This window comes from Aegilops tauschii, chromosome 1, assembly GCF_002575655.3.
Source record: "Aegilops tauschii subsp. strangulata cultivar AL8/78 chromosome 1, Aet v6.0, whole genome shotgun sequence".
NCBI classification, from domain to species: domain Eukaryota; kingdom Viridiplantae; phylum Streptophyta; class Magnoliopsida; order Poales; family Poaceae; genus Aegilops; species Aegilops tauschii.
Genome location: NC_053035.3, coordinates 492268295 through 492291846, shown reverse-complemented (window position 1 = coordinate 492291846; position 23552 = coordinate 492268295). Strand labels below are relative to the sequence as shown.

Below are 23552 nucleotides of genomic sequence, written 5' to 3'. Positions count from 1 at the left end.
GGGGTGAAGAACATATTGTGCAGTTTTACATGAGTATCTGTGAGCTATGTGATGATCTTTGTGAGAATACTCTAACAGACTTAACTGCTTCAGATACCATCACGGCCTATGATGCAGACTGTATGATGCAGCACCCTGACAGATAACATGGATGAATGCATGATACCTCTGAAAAGGATCATATATATCACGCGCATGTCTACACGAGGACAGGCAAAGAATCTGCTAATAGCTTCCCACCCGTATTACTGAACACATGTAAATTACTTGTCACTTGAGGTAGATGTATTAACGAAAATATGTAATGTATCTTCGATCAAAAGCAATTTGGCAGATATCTTTGACAATGCATGGACAATCTTTTGGGGAATATGTTTCTCACATTTAATCCAAAACAGAAGCTCAAAATGCATCCAGAACATAACAGCTTGGTCTAAATTTATTTGTCGGATACAAATATGTCTAGGGCAACAATGTCTAAAATAGCAGAAATTTACAAATGAACAACACAACACCAACTATAACTGATAATGAAGTTGCATCGAGATCCTCCTGTCCAATGCTACACTTCTCGACCGATACAGAACAATGATACACAAATGAAGTTACAAATTCAGGTTTAAGACATCCATTTCACATCAAGAACAAATGAGCAGAGCGAGTATATACCGAATTCACCCCAATCCTGGAAGCATCTGAACCGGATCGAGCATTTGGATGGCAGCTTGTTGCTGCTGCTGCTGATGCTGATGGTGGTGGTGCTGCTGCTGGTGTTGCTGGAGCATGAACTCCTCACTGGGAGCAGGCATTGCAGGTGGCACGACAGGCATGGCCGCTGCCGTCTGCGCCGCCTTGGACTCGATGAGCCGCCACATGTACCAGGCGGCAACGGAGCGGTAAGGGCGCCAGCGCTCGCAGAGCTTCTCCATCTGCGACGGCCGGGGCACATCCTCCAGCCCATACAGCATCTGCACGCCCTTGCGGATCCCGAGATCCGCGGAGGGGAGCACATCCGGGCGCGCGAGGGAGAAGATCATGAACATGTGGACGCTCCAGGCGCCGATGCCGTTGACCATGGTGAGCATGGCGGCGAGGGAGCGGTCGTCCATGGCGACGATGTTGTCGTCGGAGAGGATCCCCGACGCGTACTTGCGGGCGAGGTCATGGAGGTAGGAGGCCTTGCGCGCGGACACCCCGATTTGGCGGAGCTGCTCGGCGGAGAGCGCGAGGACGGCGTCGGGGAGCACGCCGGCCTCGCCGCCGACGAGCGCGATGAACCGGGAGTAGACGGAGGCGGCGGCCTTGAAGGCGAGCTGCTGGTAGAGGACGGATCGGACGAGGGAGTGGAAGGGGGGATGCGGGCAGTGGAACGACGGGGGATCGTGCGCGTCGATGACTGGGGCCAGGGCCGGGTCGGCCGCGCGCAGGTGGCGGATGGCCGCGTCCACCTCGCCGTCCGCCGAGAGGGGCCGGCCCCGGACGGACGGCACCAGGCGGGGCTTCTTGGGCGCCGGGTTGGAGCCGGACGACCGGGGCTTCTTCTTGGGGCGGGAAGCGGAGGCGGAGACGGCGAGGGCGGTGGCTGGCGGCGTCGCGGCGGCGGATGCGGGGGGCGACGGGGAGAGGGGATGGGGAAAGGGCTGGGAGAGGGATTGCTCGCCCATGGATGAGGAGGAAAAAGGTGGGTTCTTGACCTTGGGTGGATCTGGGGCTGGGGGCGTTTGTGGTATTTCCGAGCTGCGACTTATTAAGGTGGGGTTGGCCTGGATCTGAAGCCGATCGACGACCATTATCACTTTCCAAAAGGAGATAAATCTATTTTTCTAATAGTTTTGAATTAAAAAATGAATTTGGACAAAAAATTGTACTACGACGTATGTTTTGGTTATGGGGCAAGCTACGCGTCGGCCGGCGGTCTTTCTAAAAGATCCGCCGCCTCGCGAGCCATCTGATCTAGGTTGCTCAGCGTGCCATACCTCTTTGCAACAAGAGTATTGTTTCAGAAATAATTATGATTATTGTAACAAAAGATTTGTTTCAGAAACACATCGACGATCATTCAACAATTATGACTATTAAGGTGGGGTTGGCCCTCACCGGCCTGGCGATCGATGACCATTATCACTTTCCAAAATCAATTTCAAAAAAGAAAGAAATCTTTTTTTAATGGTTTTGAAATTTTTTTCAACAAAAATTTGACATAAAATTGTACTAGTAGGTATGTTTTGATTATGGAATTTTGGAGACGGTGAGGTCTGAAACTGTTGGGGCGAGCTGCATCACAGGGATCTAAAAAATCAACTCTTACATTAAGCAACCCGATCTGGATCAGGACGGGCCGGTTAGGGCTGCGACGAGTTGTCTCCAGCTGGTCTGCCGAGGCACCTCGCGATAGGGACGGCTGCTACGGCGCGGCATCCGTTGTAGCGTGGCGGCTGGAGCTTCACGGGCCCGATCTGGGCCCGGCCAGGCACTTGCCCTAGTCTGCTCCTGCTGCTGCGCCCAGTCTGCTACTGCCTAAGCCGGTGGAGGATGTTCCCTCCCACGTGGCTGCGGTACTGCCGGCCCCTGTCTACAGTTGTTTCGTTTTGCTCCGGGCGGCCTCGCGGTGTTTGCCATGGTAAGACGGCGATGATGAGCTCAAGACTATGCAGGCGGCAAGTGTGGTGGCGCTGACAGTTGGTCCTGGGTTGTGGATGTGTGGGTGTCGGGATAAATCTATGTTGGTCCGTGCCGACACCGAAGTGGTGACGCTTGTGGGCGCCGCCTCCCTTCTTGAAGGGCGTCGGGTGTACCCATTCCCCACTCCCCTTCGTGCACAAGGAGAAATCCCAGAGACCGTCCAGGCTGCAGCGTCGTCATCATCAACATCGCAATCCTTCTTGAAGGTGTTGCTTGGTACACGGCACTTCGGAGGCATAGGAGCGTGGTGGAATTCTCCGGAGGGCGTCGTGGTTGCCGGAAATCGTCGCCTTCGTCGATCCGGCACTGTTGGCATTTTTTATCTTGTTTTTCTTTTTGGTCTTGTTTGTGTTGTTTGCCAAGCAGTGGTTTCTCGATTGTATCAGAGGGTTGCTATATTAATATAGCGGGGTGAAAGCCTATTTCGAGAGAGGAATATCTTAAAGCCCTGAAATATTGTCTACTTGTCTGTATGGAGTTAATTGTTTATTTCTATGCTTATGATTATGGTTACAGGTTTCACATATCCACATGGTTTGATGATAGTTAAGCGAATATGACCAACGATACAAATGCAATCATATCCATATAATTTTGGAACATAATGATGACAAAAAACAAATATAGTGGTTGTTCTTATTTCCATACTTCTTATTTTAGACACATTAGCTAGGGGACACCTCACCCTGTAGTCTTATGACTTGAGTCCTGTTCCTCGTGTCTTCTTCCCTGCAATGTCACATCCTTCCATTCCTAACGCCCCACAGATTGCCTTCTTAAGATTAGGTCACCCACCGCCCCTATCCCCTCTATCACATATGCTTTTCATATCCAATATGGTCTTCCTTCCTTTAATAAAATTTTGTGTATGTAATGGGGCGACAAGCCGGCGACGACGTCCTAAAGTCGGAATAAGGTTCTTCCCGCTACGTCTCTGCCTCGGCGATGCATCCTATGTCGGTGAAGGGAGCGTAGTTTTATTCCAATAGATCTAGTTAGATCCAACATTTTGGGTTGGTGTTATCGGTCCCTGAAGTTGTGTCAGTGAGAGGTGGTTGTTTATTCCTCTTCGTCAAGTTTTTTCATGCTCCTCATCATGCTTCTCTTTCTGCAATGGCGGTGGCAGGGTGACTCATTGTGCATGGGCGATCCTCGACCGATGATCTTTGTCTTGGGTACAGATCACGTATTCTAGGATGGGATGAATCTTGTGCTCTTCCAAGCACATGGTGGCGACAACTTGGGCATGCTTCGGAAGTTCCTGAGTGTTAACTTCCTTCTACGTTTGCCTCAATGGAGGTGGAAGGAAGGAGTGTGGCGGGAAAGATGACGAGCGTGAAGACGGTGTTATGTATGGGTTTCTTTGTATTCACCTTTTGCAAAGCCTCTTTGTAATGCACGGGACATTGATCCTAATAGAATGCCCTTTGGGGTGTTAAAAAGAAGGAATTAGATATAAAAAATGTTTCTTCATATCATGTGAGACCCAATCCATATGATGTCACATGTTAGCACCAAACCTAATCATACGTCGGGTCGGGCTTGGAAAAGTACAATCTTGAAACTACAAGCCCGAGCCTGGCCCAAACATTCTATTTCAACCTACACACATGGAAGCCCAACCAAAAATAAGGAAATGGAATCCCAAGCACAGCCCGAATACTCCTCCGGGTCATGAAAATGACGACCGAGCCCAATTCAAAAAGGCAAACTCGATCTGGCTTGAACAGGTCGTTGCCTGGCTATCTATGACCAGATTTAGTTAGCCCCTATCTCAAAGACTCACACCATCTTCATCTTCAGGCGCGCCTATGTCTCACTTATAGCGAGACAAATGGTTGACTCTCCCGCAAACACACTACACGGACTTGGTGGTGGCCCGTCTCAGTAGGGACGTGGCGAAATCGTGCTGACGTCATGCTAAATTCTTTTATTCACATTATTATTTTTCAATGGATATCGTTAAAGATAATAATTTACTTAAAAATAAAAAACGTGAATTTGAGAATGTTACCATAGTAACAAAAAATGCTGATAACTTAAAAAATATGTTTGTGACAATGAGAAAGTGTTTCCGTGTTTCAGAAAAATTACTATGAAATTTTTGAAAATATGTATACATTATAAAAAATGTTTTGCTTAGTATAAAAAACTGTCGTGTAGCATTTAAAAATGTAGGTGACATTTTATAAAAATGTTGCCGTGTTTAAAAAAATGTTTCTGCCACTTGAAAAACATGTTAATCACTACTTAAAAATGATAAATGTGTATAGGACGATTTTCATGTATACCGAAAATGTACAATCTGTATAAAAAAAGATACTCCCTCCATGTCTACACTAGTTGTTAAAAACATGTATTAAAAATTGTTAATTATGTTAGTCATGCACTTAAAAATCTTTAAAACATGTACAAAAAGTATTTTATGTATATGTAAAATGTACAATATGTATGAAGAAAAGATACTCCCTCCGTTCCATATTATTAATATGTATCGGACGGAGTAGACTCTAAAACATACTCCCTCAATTTGGAATTACTTGTTGTAATTCCGGACTGAGGTACTATATCTGAAAAAATGTTAATCATGTATTTGAAAAATGTTAAATGTCTATAAGGAAATGTTATTTATGTATACGAAAAGTGTACAATCCATATGAAAAAAGTAGACATCGAAACATATATCTAAAAAAAATTTAATCATGTATTTGAAAAATGTTTAACGACTATTAAAAATGTTCTTACAATCCTACAACATGCGGAAGATCTACAATCTGTCTGAAAAAAGTAGACCTCAAAACATATATTTTTAAAAAATGTTATCATGTATTTTAAAAATGATAAGCATGTATAAAATATGTTTTTGTTGTATATGAAAAATGTACAATGTTCACTAAATAAAAGTAGATATAAAAAAATTGTTAATCCTATAGTTAAAAAAACTAAGCGTGTATATATAAATGTTCCTAATGTATACGAAAAATGTACATTTTGTGTGAAAAGATGTCTACTGCCATTAAAAAAATGTTCATGGTGTATTTTATTTTTTTACTATAAATTCAGAAAATTGTTCAAAACATGTATTTAAGAAGAAAATATGTACATTGTGTATTTAAAGATTGTTCAACGTGTATCAACAAAATGATTCACGTGTACACTAAAAATGTACATTATGTACGGAAAGAAGTAGACATGTGTTCTACAAAAAAGTAACCTATGAAAACCAATAAAGAAACAAAGAGAAATGAAGAAAAACGATGAGAACAAAAAAGGAAACAAATAAACCAAAAACAAAACCAATGAATTAAAACGTAGAAACCGAGAAAGAAACAAGAAAAGGAAAGAAAAAATCCAACGAAAACAAAACATAAAAAAACAGTGAAAAAAGGATAGAAAATGGAAGAAGACCATGAAGAAACAAAGAAAGAAAAAGAAAAAAAGAAGAAATTAAAGAACCAGACCAAACTAATGAACATCATAGCAACGAGAAGTCAGCGAACAAAAAGGAACATCGAAGTGGATCGGCCCATAAATGACGAAAGAGTAAAACCCTTCAGGAGAGACGAGCTTCCATCTCGCTTTAATCAAGATATAACTTTAGCGTTCATCTTCCCCCAAAGCTTATTCCTGACAGGAGGAAGCCGATTGAGCAATTTGTTTATTTTTGTATTCTGACTATTTGGATCTGAATAGTTAAATCTCATGCCCTCTTGAATCCCAATCAGCACCCAACTTTAACGTGCCTCGTCTGTCGCTGGATCTAGGAGAAGGGGGTTCGTGGGGAGGAAGAAAGGGAAGCAAGGTAGGCGAAGGAGGAGGAAGGATTCAGAGGAGATCAGCTCCTGTTCATTGTTTGCATTAACAATTTGTACCCCTCCACACTACACACACCACACAATATAAGGTTCACCACTGCCAGTTGTCTATGCCGGCTCATCTACGTTGTCTCGATCATTGCCCTTGTCGCCAAACGCTAGACAAGTGGCATTTTGCATGATGGTCGTTTTAAACAAAGAGTAATTGGTTTGATAATCCGTCGAGTCAGGCCTCGATGTTTGGATCATGTAGTTCGCAACCATGGTTTTGTATCATGTGTTGTGCAATAATGTATCAAATTATTTATTTAGATTGTAGTGTGTCACTTTGCATGTGTATGTGTAATAGAATGTGGGGTGGAATCTTGCAAAGAGATGGACACTCACACTCCCAGCTCCTTGCAGTCACGGGAGTGCACATGAGAACAGAAGTTTGTTGGTACTTGGTTTTGTTCATGAGAAGTTGTGCCAAATAGAATAGAATGATGTAAATGTAAGTCCCGGTAATAAATAACATGCTACATGTTTTGTTTCTTTTGTGAGCTCCATCATTTCCAGTGGCCGGTCTTTAGTAACAGCCAGTGTCTACGATATGGTCATGCATGTAAGTTCCCATAATCTCTTGCATGAGAGTCTTGATGACAAAAGGTTTGTTTTAGTTTGTTGGACATTTGGGCCTTCTCTTCGGTCTTAAGAGCGTCTCTAGACGACCCCTTATATCTTAACTCCTCGTATGCCTCCTTATACTTAACCCCTTATAGTTTGAGGAGTCAAATGGTGTCCGGATCTAGCCGAGTCCCTATATTTAACTCTCTAATTTTTGTTGACCAATTCTTCTAGCTTTTGTCACATACATTTCAAACAATTGCACGATATTTCATCAATCATTCAAATGATTCAAATTGACCCCTATTCAAGAATTTGTCCGATTAAGCAGTTAACTTGCCGATTGACCCCTACTCGTAGGGTCACTGAGTAGCCGATAAACCGATTAATTGTTCGATTAATTGATTAAATGGCCGATTAACTTGCCAATTAGACCATTAATCCCATACTCGCCAGCCAACCGAGCAGTTACCAGTTAACGATTTCCTCAACAATTGAACATACACAACAAATCAACCATAAACATGCATATAGTTCATCTAATTGAGAATATCAAATTAAAACATGCATAGAGTTGATCGAAAAGGAACCACAACGATGAAGTTTCATCCAAAATCACCACAACATAGGACATCTTATGTCGTGAATTGAGCACTACCAAAGGCATGTAACACGAAATCAAGCACTTTCATGCTCATCACCACCACCATTCTCCGAATTCACTACTCATTGGCAACTAGCTCATTGCAGCAATGGTGCAACATGAAGGCCTTGGAATTATTCTTCTTGTTGTGTTACTTGTATGTGTCTTGGATGACAGGCCCATACTCCATGATTTTCACCCCACTCGGTCGTGCATGGTTGACTTGATCAATACAACCAGACCATCAGTTATATTGCACTTGGATGGTGCCCCAACGGTGTCCAAGAGAGCCTTGAGTGCGGTTCTATGAGACGGTCACGGTGTTGCAATAGTAGTCTTCAATCCTACTCAAAAATCTCTCCTGGGTTTGATTCATGCCAACTGATGCATCAAGCGACACGTTGATCCAAGCATGGCACAAAGCAATGTCTTCATCTAGGGAGTAGTTTTGTGTCCTTGATCCCTTGGTGCTTGTTTGAGTATCCGCGGGATCTTTTACATCCTCCACTTCGGGATCATCATTCTCCTTACGTGGAACTACCATAATGTAGATCTTCGAGGCCTTAGATGTGCGACGAATGCAATTGAGACATGAAGCTTCCCTCCTGCACACTACAATCAACAACAAAAAGCTCAAACCCATAGCCGCAAACCATCATCAATGTGTCGGCCAAAAAAGAAAAGGCATTTTTTTTACCTCTCCAACATATCATTGAGCACGTGGCGGCCATGGTCCTCAACCACGGCTGTGGACTGCGGTGGCCGAACGCGCCAGAAGAGGAGGTGTAGGGGTGGCCGGAGTGAGGCTACGAGCCACCAGACAAGAATAAGGAGGTGTAGACGTCTGCATCCACCTTCTTCTTCATCACTGTCACTGCCTCGGTGAGCACCTTCATCGCCTCCGTCAGTATCCTCGCTCGCTTGCCGCCAGTCGGAGCAATGGGAGGGCGACCTGGCATCATCACGACCGTTGGGGCCTTGCCCGCTCCTTCATAGAGAGTGCGACGGTCCGCAACACGTTCTTCATCCCCAACCTCTTCCTTAGCACGGGAGGTGGCAGGAGGGGGGATTCTGACGGAGTGTCCGGCGAGGTGGTGGAGTCACCTTCTGGTTCCATTGGGTTGGGCGACAGTGGCGGGAAAAGGTGGCGCCTCCAGCGGGAGTGGGGAGCGCTCGAAATTATCCTGAGAAGTGGCGTCGACCGAGTGAAAATGAGAGACTTGGTTACCAAGTCCATCTTTCTTGCACCTTCTTCTTTTGATGATGACATATCTTTCATACCTTTGCACATGTTGCCTTGTGATGCATAAGTCATGCACCGTCCACCGCCACTTCCTTCCTTCCTCTGCTACTGATGCTTCCCTTATCATGTCTGACCAGTGACCACGATCTATGGTGCCAAAAAGAGGGATGTTGACACCTCCACCAGGCTTTCATCTAAACACAAGGAGCATTGGTATAGCTCATCATGTTGTTAGTTAACTTTTGTTTTTTCCTCCCTCCACCCATGTCCTTCGCTACTTTCTCCTCATTTCATCCCTTGATACTCCTCTCTTCATTCATTTATCCAGATCAGATGGTCACCCAATGATCTGCTAACGGGTGTTTTTATGACAACTTTACTTGTAAAAAAGTCAGGGTTGGATTGCTTCGTGTCACATGTGTGACACTTACCACTTTGAAAAAATTGTCAATACTAGTGCTAATCATATAATTAATGTGCAGATAATATCTCTACTCCTAATGTCTCAGTTGATAGTCCGCGTTCCGGGTTTTCCCACCTCACGCTCAGCCGCAATGAATCAAGAAAAACCCTCCAACCGAATCCCCCACCCGCCCCCACGCGCCTAACCTCCCGAAGAACCCATCTGTCACGAACGAAAACAAACCGGCGAAGATTAACCAGCGAAAAAAAATCGCTGACCAAACTCCCGCATGTCCTCGAGCGAGAAACAGTCGCCCGACTCTCTGCCCTCGTTCGCCCGCCGCCGCCCTTCGTCCCTTCGCCGCCGCCCTCCAGATCCCTTCGCCGCCGCCCGGCGCTGCCAGCCCCCGACCTCCTCCCCGGCTCCCGGCGCCGCCCGACCCCCAACCTCCCTGGATCCCGGCCGCCCCGCCCCCACCTCCTCCCTCGCTCCCGTCCGCCCATGCCGCCTATCCGCTCCCCTCCCACACACTCCCGACCTCCTCCCGGCGTGCCACCGCCCCTGCTCCTCCCTCCTCCAGGAGGACGCGCCGCCGCCCCTGTTCTTCCTTCCTCCTGTCGGCATGCGCGCCGCCGCCCCTCTGGCCGTCGCCGGCATCCCGTTCAAGCCCGTGGATCCGAGGAAGATGGAGACGATGGATGATGGGAAGGAGCAGCGGCTGCCTCGTGGTGACCTCGTGGAAGCAGACGGTCGACAAAGACCATCATCGAGGCTGCTACTGGTATGTGTTGTGCAATCTTCAGAGATGAAAAAAAGATAGTACAGAGAGGAGGGAGGATTGCAATTCAGACAGATTGGCTGGTAAGGTTGAGAGATGTTGCTGAAGATTTTTTTTGTTATGCAAATGCACTTCTCCTTGCTTTAGGTTTTATGCATATGTGACCGTGATTGCTAGAAGTTGTAACAAAAGACGTAGAAGTGGTTCTGCTCTTGCTATTTTCGTGTATTATCATTGGTTCGAAGTGGAAGAGGATTAGAGCATAGCATGCAATCTATAGTAATCCAAAAAAATCTGTTTTGTAGGAGTTCAGCAGAAGGATTCACATCAGTGCAAATCTCCGGTGGGAGTAAGTTCAGAGGGGGAAAATGCATCTGGCCCAACCGCCTCGACCTCAACAAGCCCCGTCAAGATTCGGCACCGTGGGCTGCACCCCCTCTCTTCCTTCACAACTAGGAGTTGTGGAGGAGCATTGATTGGTTGTCTACTCGGAAAGAAAAGAAGATGAAGTACGTGACCATCGTAGCTACTGTTGAAGAGACGTTGTGCGGCTGGTTGTGGATGAGAATTGTCTAGCCGGCAATGGATTTCCAGCAAGGGCGGCAGAGAAAAATCCATGACGAGATGAACACCACCACGACAGCATCATGGATGTGATCGAGGTACCTCTGTTTCCACAGTCCTACCAGGAAAGTTTTCAGGTTATCCTGGTTCCAGGTTCAGATTGTTTATAGAGTAATCATACATCGATAGTGTGTGCGCAGTCTGTACAAAATGGATAGGCGTAGTTTTTATTAACCAACTTGTTGCGCATTATTGGTTCTAGCTGAAATATCTTTTTCCCTGCATCTTACACCAAGAGAGATTCAGGGAAGAAGTGAGGTGCATAAGTATAACAACAAGGCAGGCAAGATACCAGGGTGCAGGCTTCAACATTCAGTCATTGTGGCCAGCATGCACTCTTATTTCATAATCTACCTTGCATGTCTTATATTTGAGAGGGAATTAGATTTAGCCTGGCCGTTCCATCCATCCCGGATGCTACTAAATTGTGTAACTACCTAAGTTCTTTTTTTACTGTGCAGAAATAGCATTGGCTGCAACGATGGAGTATGTTTTACATGTTTTTTTGTTGATGAAAAAAGTATGCGTTTCATCTTAACCGTACACTCGACAAAAAATGCTATTTTGCCAAAGAACGTCTTGTCAGCTATGGTATTTAAGCTCAGAGTTACTAACTCAATGAGGTGTATTATAAGTTTGGGGCTACTATTTTTTTCCATATACATAAATGTATTTGACACCTCTGAGCATCTAGAAATTTTGCAATTGGTAGATAGCATTTGCCTTCCGAAAATTTTCCTTGAGACCATGAGAGTCTGAAATTTTTTTGATTAATTATTAATGTTGTTATATTTATGCAAGTTGAATGCTATTAAAAATTTCTTATTTCCCTTATCGGGAATGAATTGTGATTTATACTAGCTGTTAGACAAATATTGGAACACAATGTGCATGATAGTTCTTTTTAGAATACGTAAAGAACTTTGTGTCCCGATGAACTCACAGAAAAAGAGATTTGAAATTATGTCCAAGCCTAAAGAAGGGCCACGTCTAAAATAGAACACCACACCCCTTTTTAAAATTACTGACGGGTTGATGTTGTTGCATGTCGTGGCGGGGACGGCCGTGTAGCAGCCGTATGCGCACTGCTTGTGCTGGGCGCCGATCTGGAGGCCCCTGATCGGAAGGGACGCCACTGGAGCTGCTGCGGGAGATGGTAGCGGTACGCCCAGTGGCAAGGCACCATATGACAGACAATTGTGGTCTGCATTTTTTTACCAAAATACTGAACATGTTCTGATTTTACCAGAATACTGATGTGGACATTCAAGCTGCAATAGTGGAGCTGCATGTGCTGCTATAGATTGGTCCTTGCAGCTTATGAAGGCATCAACTATTGGCGGCACAAAATTGTGGAGCTTAAGATTCCCCACCCTTATTTTTGAAGGAAAGCTAAAGTTCGGGGTGCTAATCTCCGAGGATTTTCTCAGTGGTGAACATTTTTCTTTTGTTTCTCTTGTTCTAATCTATACCTCAAGATGCAATAGTTCTTATTGTACTGCTTGGATTGCTCTCTCATTGTAATCAATACTGTTAATTAATATATAATAATCATATATTTTTCATGCAGGAGGGTTTATTTAACACTAACAAGCCTTTCAAAATTTTATATGGTAATATGGTGATAGGTTGGAATGTTTGATCACCCAGGAATGTGGATTACTATCGCATGATATTTTTCCTCTTGATGGTGCTTCCACTGAATGTTATGCACCCCTGTACAACCATATATCTAAGTTTGCCTGTTCATTCAGAAGATTATATTGACTATTCAATTCAGGGTTCAACCTTTGAATAACACAGTTCTGGCTCAGTAGTTTGAGATTCTATTGTGCAACTGGATCTTGATAGACATCTAGACCTATAGCTGCGTTTTATTTTCATTATCCCTTTTAGAATCTTACACGCTAACTTGGTGGATTAAACCGGTGTTCTAATTAAATGATAAATGAGTATAAATATTTTCTTTTTTTACTGTTATATGACAAAATGAATGAACATGTGATCACTATCCAGATTAGTCAGGCCATCTTGCAAATAACTATGGGATACATTACTGATATTTTCTTAGGATGGCCAAATAGACATGCATTCTTTGCTAGGTTAAGTTTTGTTATTCTTTGTACTTATTTGCTCAATCTTTGTAGTGAAATAGTGCAAGATGAGGAACTGGCTCAACTTCAGAGTTTCAGTTAAGTGCATAGTTAAAGAAAAATTGTAACAACTCGGATGCAACTCAGAGGTCAAATATCATGATGCAGAGTAGGCACTAAACCTAATGTATCTACTTGATTTTGTTGTTGCAGATTAAATGGCTATCTTATCTGTACACAGCTGATTAGGCAGTATAGCAGTACCCGCACGTTTAGTAGTTGTTAGATAGTTTTTGTGCATAGTTGAACTGTGTATTGAGATGGGAAGCCAAGTTGTCTAATTTGCAGATTCCATTTGTCAGACTGGTGGCATTCCTTAATTTCTGATCCCTGGTTATGATTTGATTCTTATTTATATTGTCCTATGGAAAGAGCATTAGGATAGGACAAGCAAACAAGCCTTTCGACATTCATGGTGTATATTTTGTTTCACCGAGCCATGTTGCTTATGATTTTGAATTCGAACGGATCTGCTTCTGTTCACTAAAGAAATAAATGCATGGATAGACAAGGTATGCTCTAAGCTGTTTTCCCTTAGTTTAAAGGAAGGATTAGTAGTACATGTAACTGTCTTTTCTTTTCTTGGTATTCAAACAAGAACAAATCACTGTTGATGTTTAAACTCTCTAGAATCTCATAAATGTTATTATTCCTCTTAAACTTCTGATACAAAATTGGAGTTGTAAATTATTTATTCTGGCACAACCAACTGCTTCTTCTTCTGCCTAGCTTGCTTTCGATGAAGTATTCCTGGTGACCTGGTCAATAGACTGCACTTGCCTATTCCAAGCACATACAGGCCTAAGGATGTCCTGTAAGAAAAGCTTTAACGAAATCACTTTGGTTTGTAAATGTCCTTGAGGATTGAATTAATAGAAACTAGCAATTCTTCTGCCTAAACTGATTCCTGCAAATTTTCTTGCCGAACTACTACATGGTAATACTCCCTCCATTCCATATTCTAATGCACATAGTTTTTTGCCTAGATTCCGAAATGTAGTGCGCATAAGCTGCTTTGGACTAAAGTAGCCCTGGACTGTTCACAGGAACGCAGCAGCAGACACCCACGTGCTGTGACAGAGCGAGCAGCTGGAGGGCAATTCCTGTCCAAATGAGAATGCCAGCTCACGCATTGGTATAAACGCTACACACAAAGGCGCATTATAAAGTGGAACAGTGGGAGTACTAAATTCATATGTAATACTAAATTCCTACAGGTCATAAATTAGATTTTTTGACAATAAGTACCTAAGTCTATGTTATGTTTAAGTTAAAAAACAATGTCGATGTGAGACATACATACACCGATTAATAAAGCGGTTAGTACTTAAATTGACCGTCATGTCCTATGTGCCTTAGGGGTAAGTTTTCATCTCCACCATTGACCCGCTTAAGGTGGCTATACTGAAGCAGACCCCTTATAATTATGAATGGTTTATGAAGTTGAAGGATGAAACTTGAACGAACACAATGTTGAGGTTTGTAAAGTGAAGCCTAAGACAAGTTTGAGGGGTTAATATGGACTTCTCTCAAACTATATTACCAGAGGACAATGAGGGCCTTGAAGACAATGACAGCGATGAGTTTCTCCTGGTTCTGTTTTGTTGTAGGCGAAGTTCTTAATTATAATTATCAATGCGTTTGTTTTTCTTAAGGATGCAGTGACATGCAAGGCGAGGCAAATTGAAGCCAAAACAGCAGGACGGTCGGAAGTGTGCCATTTTTTCTATATAGGTTAGTGATTTTATCCTTTTTGTATTTTTACATTGCTAGGTACAGTAGTTTATATGAAATGATTTGTTAGGGCAGGGGGTGGTTCTTCAATCTTCAGGGAATCAAGCGGTAGCACCGGATGCTGACATGCATGGAAGGTAGGAGTGATGGAGTATATGTATTTGTAGCAATTCATCATCGCCCATAAATAAATCATCTTTGCCCCGCTTCCTCTGTCCGTCCGTCAACTCAAATTGCTTTGGTTCACAAGTTCGTTTCATCGTACATCTAGGTATACTAGAACAGAGAGACTACTTTCCTTGAATGGCTCATGCGAGTAAACTGACAATAGTGTTCATCCAAGATGCAGTTGTATATGTATCTTCATAGAGATGTAGATGCGTAGGTAGTTCAATAGTGCACATGTTCATCGACAGGGATGTAGATGTAGTATACAACCGAGGTTACATTGACAAGTTAGTCCATTATGCTCCCAGGAAAAATAAAATATGGTATATTGTTTCACACTATCATCAATAGTGAAGCTTGTATTTAATATTTCTTCGTTTTGCAATGCTGAATATTTGGGGAACACACAGTGAGGTGTAATATGTAGAGTATAGACTACAGATTCACCGAATCAGCTTGAACATTGTTATATCATGCTTCATATTATTTGGTAATGATTTTAAAACATGGAATGGGGCAAATAAAGTTGAAACCTGGTACTGTTCGTCACAGAAAAAACAGTTACTATCGAGAGGTTTCATACTGACATTATTTCTTACCAACTAATGGTGCATTTCTCCGGCCATGATTACATCAGCTAACTACTCCATGATTACAGCAGTAAACATTGATAGGAATACAAGCATTGGAGTACTCGCCATGTTCGAGGAATTCGTAGCTGATGGCGGCATCATCATGGAGCAGGCACCATCTTCTCCTCTATTTAAACTGTAGTACTTCATGTACTCCCACTTGTAAACTTTCTGAAATGCAAATCCACTCCAAGAATGTGCTCTGAAATGGAGAAACATGGAGTATACTCTAAAAATCAGTTTGGTGCCTGCCCAGTAGATCCATCAAAGTACTCCGGGCATGATAAAAAGAATACTACAACATGAGTACTACAGCAGAATCAGTTTGGTTTGAGCCAAGCAAGAGTACTAAAATCCTGATAAAAAGAATACTACAACATGATAAACATGATTTCAGAGATGTTGATTTATAGTACATGCAACCCATTGATAAACATGATTTTCAGAAATGTTGATTTCAGTTAAACTACTACATTTACTCCAAGCAAATACTCTAAGAAACAATACAAGTACTACAGTACTGAAAGTACTCATGTAGTACAATACTCTAGGCTGAATGTACTCCTACAGTACTGAAAGTGTACTCCTGTGAGTACTGAGTTTACTGAATTCAGAGGCATCAAAATTTCACACCCAAGTTCAGTCATCTACACATGGAGTAGTGCAACCGAGTGGTCTTTACCATGCCCGAATCGACGAGAAGCAGCGGCGGCAGCAGCAGCATCGTCCAGGAGCAGCAGCAGCCTTTCCAATCTCTCCTTGCGCCTTGCCTTTCCAATCTACTCCCGCGGCAGAGAGCAGTTCTTGGCCACATCACATCTGCATCCATATTCCATCCACAACAACAAACAGTCACAATCAGCTCCAGAATCTCTTCTTGCCTTTCCCCGAATCCTAGGCTCTAGAGATTGGAAATGTGTGGGGAAAATTAAGAATGCAAACCTTGCAGGTCGAGCGTGGGGAGCTCGACTTAGGGGGCGACCTGGGAGCAGGTGACAGGTAACTCGTAGCGGACCAGCAGCGTCAGGGATGGCAACGTCCAACACGGCGCTCCTCCTTGCAGGTCGATGGCGACGAGGAGCGCTAGCGTTCGTCGCCGCTGTCATCGAGCATGACAAGGTCGTCGTGCCCACGCTCCTCATGCTCCTACTCGACCTCGCTAAAACAATCAACTTTGGCTCGACCGTGGCGCAAAGGATGTGGGTGAAAGGGAGAGGCGACGCGGACAAGAAGGCTAGGCGGCGACACCTGAGGAGAAGGGCACCAATGCGGCTGAGTCACCGGCGCAGGTGACGGGAAGGTGCGTCGCCGCCGCGGGCTAGGGATTTGGGGGAGTGGGTGAGCGAGGGGAATGAGCTTGAGGAGGCGACTGAGCGAGTGGGTGAGTGAGTGAGTGAGTGAGTGAGCGAGGAGCAAAACTGGAAACCACTGAAATTTCATAATGTTGTGACAAATGTACTACAAAACCTTCGACATTCAAAATACAAGCATTTATTTTTGTTATCACTATATTCAAAATAATACTAATTTAGGAAATTGCAGGGAGGTGTCTGGCTATTATGGTTTTTTATGCTTTATTTATGCTCTGATGAAATGGTAAAGAATTAGTTCGTCCGGTTAGCACCATGAGAATTCTCCATTACACATTTTAAGACCTTAGATGTGAAGTATGCTCTGTCACACGTTGCTTGTGCAAGATGTGTATAAGCTAAGGAAGAAGTTTTTATTATACTCCATCCGGTCCTTTTTACTCTGCATATAAGAGTTGTCTGAAGTCAAACTTCGTAAATTTTGACCATATTTATACGAAAAAATATTAACATCTACAATGCTAAATTTGTACAATATGAAAACTAATGTTACGACGCATCTAATGTTGTTGATTTCACATTCTGAATGTTAGTATTTTATTCTATAAACTTGGTCAAAATTTATTTTGTTTGACTTCAGACAAATCTTATATGCGAACTAAAAAGGATCGGAGGGAGTACTTACTCAAATGTGCGAATGAAGCTAAAGACAACATTCCTGATATTGTGTGAGAATTTCTTAAGCGCAACAACTAGATATTAATTTATAATGAATTTTTAGTTAGATCATCGCTCTATATGTATATATCATTAATTTTTTATCAATTTACATTGCAAGTGAATTGGAATTCAATAAATACCCGATTGTGCCCGTGCTATCTTGTCTCTACATGTGAAATTTGACATGCGTCATGTTTACATAAATTCAGCAAAAATCTCTATATGTAAAAAATAAACATGCATTATGTTCTCAACAAAAATATTTCAAAAGCCCGTGGCAACGCACGGGCATTTTACTAGTCCTACCTAGTAATCCAGTGATCCAAATGATCTTGACCAGCAAACCAGGTCAATCCAATGACCTAGATTACTCCATTTTTTAGCATGCAATTAAACCATACCAAATATTCAACATTAGTGTTAATCACATAATTAATGCGCACATAATATCCACCTAACATTTTCATGTAATTAATATAATACTATCACCGTCTGGAATTACTTGTCGATGTATCTAGTACTATTTTAGCGCTAGATACATTCATTTGAGGTACGTAATATCAACATGCAATTGCCTGTACATATTTACTAGTAGAAAGATGGGCCCCATATAGAAAACTAAAACAAAATTGTATCACACTGATTTGTACATGCTCCCATGGGATCCCACACGTGAGCATTCGACGGTCAGAATTTTTTTGGAATTTTAGATTCACAATAATAGCAGGAGGAAAGGGCCAAACAGGTGGAAAGGTACGCGTCTCTCTCTCTCTCTCTTGTCTCCAGCTCACCGTCGTGCGTCCGTCAGATCTCACACGCACACGGAAGGAAAACCGGAGGAGAAAACACAGCGACACTGTCCATCCTCCGTCCACAAAGCTCGCTCCTTTGTCCTCCCCATCCCCCCAATCACGCCCGCGAATCGTGCCACGCACGGAAGCGAGCGAGCGAGCCAATCCGATCCGAGCCCGCGCGGCGGCGGCGGCGCGATGAGCTTCCGGGACGAGAGCGGCGGGGAGGACGGCAGCGGGGGCCGGTCGTCCTCGGCGTCCGACCTGCGCAAGCCCTTCCTGCACACGGGCAGCTGGTACAGGATGTCCGCGGCCGGCGGCGGCGCCATGGACCGCCTCGGCTCCTCCGCCTACGGCCTCCGCGACAGCTCCATCTCCGCCCTGCTCTGCACCCTCATCGTCGCGCTCGGCCCCATCCAGTTCGGCTTCACCTGCGGCTACTCCTCGCCCACCCAGGACGCCATCATGGCCGACCTCGGCCTCACCCTCTCCGAGGTTCTTCTCCTCTTATAGTCTTATTACGCTTCTTGCCTCCATGGCCTTTGCTTTATGCCGTCTCTTTGCTTGCAGTTCTCTTTATTCGGATCCCTGTCCAACGTCGGGGCCATGGTGGGCGCCATTGCCAGTGGCCAGATCGCCGAGTACATCGGCCGTAAAGGGGTGAGGTTTCAGTTCCCTTTGACCTCTGTCTGCTCCTGTGACCGACAATTGTACTGTTAGATGTACGGAGTATTGGATTCTCGGATCTGCTCCTGGGATTTTCCGATGGAACTGGATTCAGTCGAGCACTCACTGACTGACGATGCTCTCTAATGTATTCCTGCTGCAGTCTCTGATGATCGCCGCGATCCCGAACATCATTGGGTGGCTTGCAATATCATTTGCAAATGTAAGATTGCTTAATTCACCACTGTTATTTGTAGGGATGCTCGTCAGTTTAACTTACTTCTGAATTGTTCTGTGCAGGATTCCTCATTCTTGTTCATGGGCCGTTTGCTGGAAGGATTTGGGGTCGGTGTGATATCCTACACGGTCTGTATCCTTCTGCTCCTAACCTTGTAAACAAATTCACTCCATAGTCCAAACATGAATTGATAATTCGTTTGCTGTCTTCGGCAACTGGTTCTTAAGTCCCAGCTCCCAAGTTCCAAGTCCCAACACATGGGAGAGTAGACTGTATTTAAGCTTAACCAAATACCAAGTGTAAACAGCAGTTGTATTTCCTATTCTGGGACATCAAGGGCGTAAAGATGCGCTGTTGCCTGTTGGTATGGCCTATGATATGGTAGCTTCCCCTGGCCTAATCATAATCCAACAGTATTTATCATCAAAGTAGCTTCTCTGTCTGTTCAGTCTCTGTACAGAAAAGGATGAAAACATCAAACTCTTTTCTTGATCAAAATCAACTTAATTAGCCTATAGGAGGAACTGAAGAAGCTGATATTCTGTGTGGACTTACAGCTGTGCAGCTGAGTTGTGGTTTTTTTGACTTAGAACCTCTCTTTTTGCTGGGTATTGAAGTTGGGGATTTTCATGAATGCTATTGAACTTCAGCGCTACTTTGCATTAAAATAGCATATCTAGATATCATTCGAACTCGTGCATACTGATTGTTCTGAAGTTTATTGGATTGGGTGTTCACTGATGAACAATATCTTATACTTTAGGGGCACTCTAGCTGCATCCACTTGGATATTTTCATGCCTGACATTACTTTCTGTCTGAAAATTTCGTTTCATGTTGTCAGGTGCCAGTTTATATAGCAGAAATTGCTCCACAAAACATGAGAGGAGCTCTTGGTTCGGTCAATCAGGTCAGCACTTGTATAAACAATAGCATTTGATTTAGTGTAGTCTGTCTTCTGGTCTGACCATTTGTCTTCAAGTTTTAACCCTGTCCATAATTTCTTACGCAGCTCTCTGTTACAATCGGTATATTGCTTGCCTACACATTAGGCATGTTTGTTCCCTGGAGAATTCTTTCTGTTCTTGGTAAGATGGACAAACTAGTTTGTGTTCATGTGTTTGTTTACTATGATAAGATGTCCTGCTCCTCTAAATCAGCTTTGCTAAATTAATAGATTGGTTGATACAGAATATTATCCTAACTCATTTATGTTACATTCACATTTCTAAGGCATTTTACCTTGCTCAATCCTGATACCTGGGCTGTTCTTCATCCCTGAATCACCAAGGTGGCTGGTAAGTGACCTGATCTGTTGCATTATTTTTTGCTGACATTAACATAAGCATCTAACAGAGCAACTGTTGGACCAGGCAAAAATGGGAAAGATAGAAGATTTTGAATCTTCGCTGCAGGTCCTGCGCGGATTTGAAACTGATATCTCAGCAGAAGTAAATGAAATAAAGGTAACATGTAGTAACAGGGATCAATTTTGTTGCAATCATGTCATATGCAATGTACACATTGCTGGCAACTTTATGCTTTATGCTACACCTGAAAATATTTTTCTTTTAAGTAATATATGAGGGTCTGAAAACATTTTTCTTTTAAGTAATATATGAGGGAATGTAAACCTTTTTTTTTTTTACATTTTGCTAACACAGAGATCAGTTGCCTCATCTAGGAGGAGGACAACCATACGATTTGCAGAGATCAAACACAAGAGATATAGTGTTCCTCTTATGGTTGGTAATTTGCATTAAATATTTTGCTTTAACACATCAATGTTCCTCTATTTGCTTACTGGTTTTCACTTGTTTAGATAGGAATTGGTCTCCTTATACTTCAGCAACTAAGTGGTGTCAACGGCATTTTCTTCTATGCTGCAAGTATCTTCAAAGCTGCTGGTGAGGCTCTGCTTATTAAGCATGCTTGTGGGTAATAGTTTTCCTCACACATTTAATAACTCTACAGCATACTGTGAACGTGCAATTGAACTAAATGGTAAATTCAAAAGTTAGTAAGCATGCTGCACATCCATAGCAGTTTGATTGGGATATTCGGAACACTTGAAAAATGTGATGCTGCCCTGTTTGTATGTGATTTGTACTCGCAGGAAGCTCATATCGCAGTACTGAGCCTTAATACGTCAGCAGTAGCAATAGCTTGTATGTCATCTCTGATATCTTACAAAGTTCTTTTCCTAAACAGGTCTTAAAAATAGTAATCTAGCAACATGTGGTTTGGGGGCTGTTCAGGTATATTCATCTTATCGTTACATCCACATTGTGCCTATGAACTTTGTGGGATTGTGGGTTTGGTATTTGCGTACTTATTGGGATCTTTTCATTGTTAGGTGGTTGCTACTGGAATAACAACCTGGTTGACTGACAAAGCTGGTCGACGGCTACTTCTCATTGTTAGTTACATCACAAGACAAGTTTTTTTTAAGACGAAAATATGATTTGCATTGATTAATTTCTTTTACTTTCCAGATCTCTGCTACAGGGATGACAATCAGTCTTCTCGTTGTTTCTGTGTCATTTTTTGTGAAGGTAACTCCACTTAAAATGTTAATTGCATATGTAATGGTTTGCTGTACAATTGTCTAATCTAGATCAATCAGTACTACCTGAGTTTCCCTCTGATACATTTTAGTGTCAATTCTGAAACAGGACAACATAGAGGAAGCTTCTCATTTACACTTTGTGATGAGTATGCTTTCACTGGCTGGACTTGTGGTTAGTTTCAGTTCTGTCTATATACGTCTCTGTTTTATTGGTCAGAGTGAGCAGGTTTAATGCCTTGCCTTTTGCTACTGCAGGCATTTGTGCTTGCATTTTCCCTTGGCATGGGAGCCATCCCATGGATTATAATGTCTGAGGTATAGTCTGCTCCTCCTCGCTGCAAATATCTAGAGCCTCAAGTTCAATAATTACACTCACATCTATCTGATTTTATCTCAGTAGTTGTTGCCACTATCATTTGCCACTTCTGTTCCTGTCTGTGAATATCATCTATAGCCTCTCTTTTTCTTTATCAATGAGCCGTCCTACGAACACAGCTTTTTACCTATGAAATGGAGTGAAACGCTGCAGTTGCAGTCGCTCTTGTGGTTTCGTCGACCAGCTGCTGCTTCAAGACATACAGGAAACTGCATTTTTTGTAATGTAGCCAAGATTACACTGACCGTAGCTGTACCTATCACTAAAGACTGCAACTACTGCTTTTAGCTTTAGCTGCACTATCACCAAAAACTGCAGTGGTTGCTTTGTGTTTCATATCTGTAGTTGCAAGTGACAGTGACAACTTACCTAGAGCAAACTTCACACTGAACATATCTAGAAATATAATAATGTGTCGTCCACCTTGTGTCCCTTCAGATTCTTCCTGTTAACATCAAGAGCCTTGCCGGAAGCACCGCCACCCTTGCAAACTGGATGACGTCGTGGCTCATCACGATGACCGCGAGCTTGATGCTAAACTGGAGCAACGGAGGTCAGTCCATTCCTCCCTCTCTGTCCCAGTTCCTTGCTACCTCTTTTATGACGCCGTGTCTTACCACGTACCATCCATCTGGTTTCGAGCAGGAACCTTTGCTATATACGCCGCGGTGTCCATGGGCACCCTCCTCTTCGTGTGCCTGTGTGTGCCGGAGACCAAGGGAAGGACCCTGGAAGAGATCGCGTTCTCGTTCCGCTGAAGCCCGGAACCACGGCGCGTAGGGTAGACAGGCAGGCAGGCGGGCGTTGTGCTACATGATGGCTGTTTCGGGTCAGGCCTCGGGGCCTGGATCAGGTAGTCGCGCAGCCGTGTTTTTTGCAGGAGGGATATTTGTATCATGTGTTTGTGTAATAGTGTACTATCAGTGTACCATTTGTGTATGCGCAATAGAATGGGGGAGGGGTGGAATGTAGCAAGGGACAGACAGGTCACCCAGCCCCTTTTGCAGGCAGTCAGTCAGTCAGGGGAGTGTGCAGTCAGTAGAAGAGCAATTTGGTGGTCAGTACATTGGGTTTCATATATACAGCAGCAGCTGTGGCCAAAGGAATAATTCAGATGTAATGTCAAACAATAAATTTTGAGCTAGTTTCAGTGTGCTGCATTATGGGTATGGCTGTAGTGTGCATTCTGGTTCCCAGAAACTATTGCCTGAAAGTCTTGTTGAGGAGAAAAAGAAATGTTGTGCCGTCAGCTGTACATTTGGGCCGTCTCCTTGTGCTTAAGACACATATCTTTGCCCATACTGTACTGTACTGTAGTCATGCAGTATACCGTTGGAGGTTGATGCCGACAGAGGGCAAGACTGCCGGCACAGGTCTCCTGCTGATGCCGACAGAGGGTCAA

General features: G+C 43.5%; 3 protein-coding genes and 1 long non-coding RNA gene across 6 annotated transcripts; 2 read left to right on the top strand and 2 right to left on the bottom strand.

Annotated features, from left to right (window-relative positions):
- Positions 1-360: 360 nt before the first annotated feature.
- On the bottom strand, positions 361-1721 carry LOC109739947 (alkylbase DNA glycosidase-like protein mag2). Its single transcript, XM_020299008.2, has one exon. The coding sequence runs from the start codon at positions 1662-1664 to the stop codon at positions 675-677; it is 990 nt and encodes a 329-aa protein (XP_020154597.1). The 5' UTR covers positions 1665-1721; the 3' UTR covers positions 361-674.
- A 7932-nt stretch (positions 1722-9653) lies between these two features.
- LOC109739932 (uncharacterized) lies at positions 9654-15218 on the top strand. Of its 3 annotated transcripts, XM_073502424.1 has the most exons (5): positions 9654-10173; positions 10476-10832; positions 11866-11956; positions 12044-12226; positions 12365-15218. In XM_073502424.1, exons 1-2 carry the CDS (start codon positions 9682-9684, stop codon positions 10521-10523), a joined length of 540 nt encoding a protein of 179 aa, XP_073358525.1. In that variant the 5' UTR covers positions 9654-9681; the 3' UTR covers positions 10524-10832; positions 11866-11956; positions 12044-12226; positions 12365-15218. The 3 variants fall into 3 exon arrangements, 2 of the variants coding, with proteins under 2 accessions (XP_073358525.1, XP_073358528.1); XM_073502427.1 differs by lacking the exon at positions 12365-15218 and having other exon boundaries at positions 11869-11956; positions 12044-12359; XR_006665202.2 differs by lacking the exon at positions 12365-15218 and having other exon boundaries at positions 9672-10253; positions 10476-11956; positions 12044-12359.
- Positions 15219-15332: 114 nt separating this feature from the next.
- On the bottom strand, positions 15333-17587 carry LOC109739924 (uncharacterized). Its single transcript, XR_002227138.4, has 3 exons — positions 16424-17587; positions 16164-16300; positions 15333-15683 (listed from the first exon to the last, which is right to left on the bottom strand). It is a non-coding gene; the product is annotated as an uncharacterized lncRNA (long non-coding RNA).
- Positions 17588-18263: 676 nt separating this feature from the next.
- LOC109739906 (sugar transporter ERD6-like 4) lies at positions 18264-23319 on the top strand. Its single transcript, XM_020298980.4, has 17 exons — positions 18264-18797; positions 18873-18962; positions 19132-19191; positions 19269-19334; positions 20050-20115; positions 20218-20293; positions 20439-20503; positions 20579-20671; positions 20870-20950; positions 21028-21112; positions 21417-21463; positions 21562-21624; positions 21701-21760; positions 21881-21946; positions 22030-22089; positions 22589-22703; positions 22796-23319. Exons 1-17 carry the CDS (start codon positions 18501-18503, stop codon positions 22906-22908), a joined length of 1503 nt encoding a protein of 500 aa, XP_020154569.1. The 5' UTR covers positions 18264-18500; the 3' UTR covers positions 22909-23319.
- Positions 23320-23552: the final 233 nt, after the last annotated feature.

Coding starts and splice junctions, on each gene's coding strand:
- LOC109739947 (XM_020299008.2), bottom strand. CDS start 1,664: ATGGGCGAGCAATCCCTCTCCCAGCCCTTTCCCCATCCCCTCTCCCCG.
- LOC109739932 (XM_073502424.1), top strand. CDS start 9,682: ATGTCCTCGAGCGAGAAACAGTCGCCCGACTCTCTGCCCTCGTTCGCC. Junction 10,174..10,475: donor CATCATCGAGGCTGCTACTG/GTATGTGTTGTG, acceptor TCTGTTTTGTAG/GAGTTCAGCAGAAGGATTCA.
- LOC109739906 (XM_020298980.4), top strand. CDS start 18,501: ATGAGCTTCCGGGACGAGAGCGGCGGGGAGGACGGCAGCGGGGGCCGG. Junction 19,192..19,268: donor TTGCAATATCATTTGCAAAT/GTAAGATTGCTT, acceptor TGTTCTGTGCAG/GATTCCTCATTCTTGTTCAT. Junction 20,504..20,578: donor CTGAATCACCAAGGTGGCTG/GTAAGTGACCTG, acceptor CTGTTGGACCAG/GCAAAAATGGGAAAGATAGA.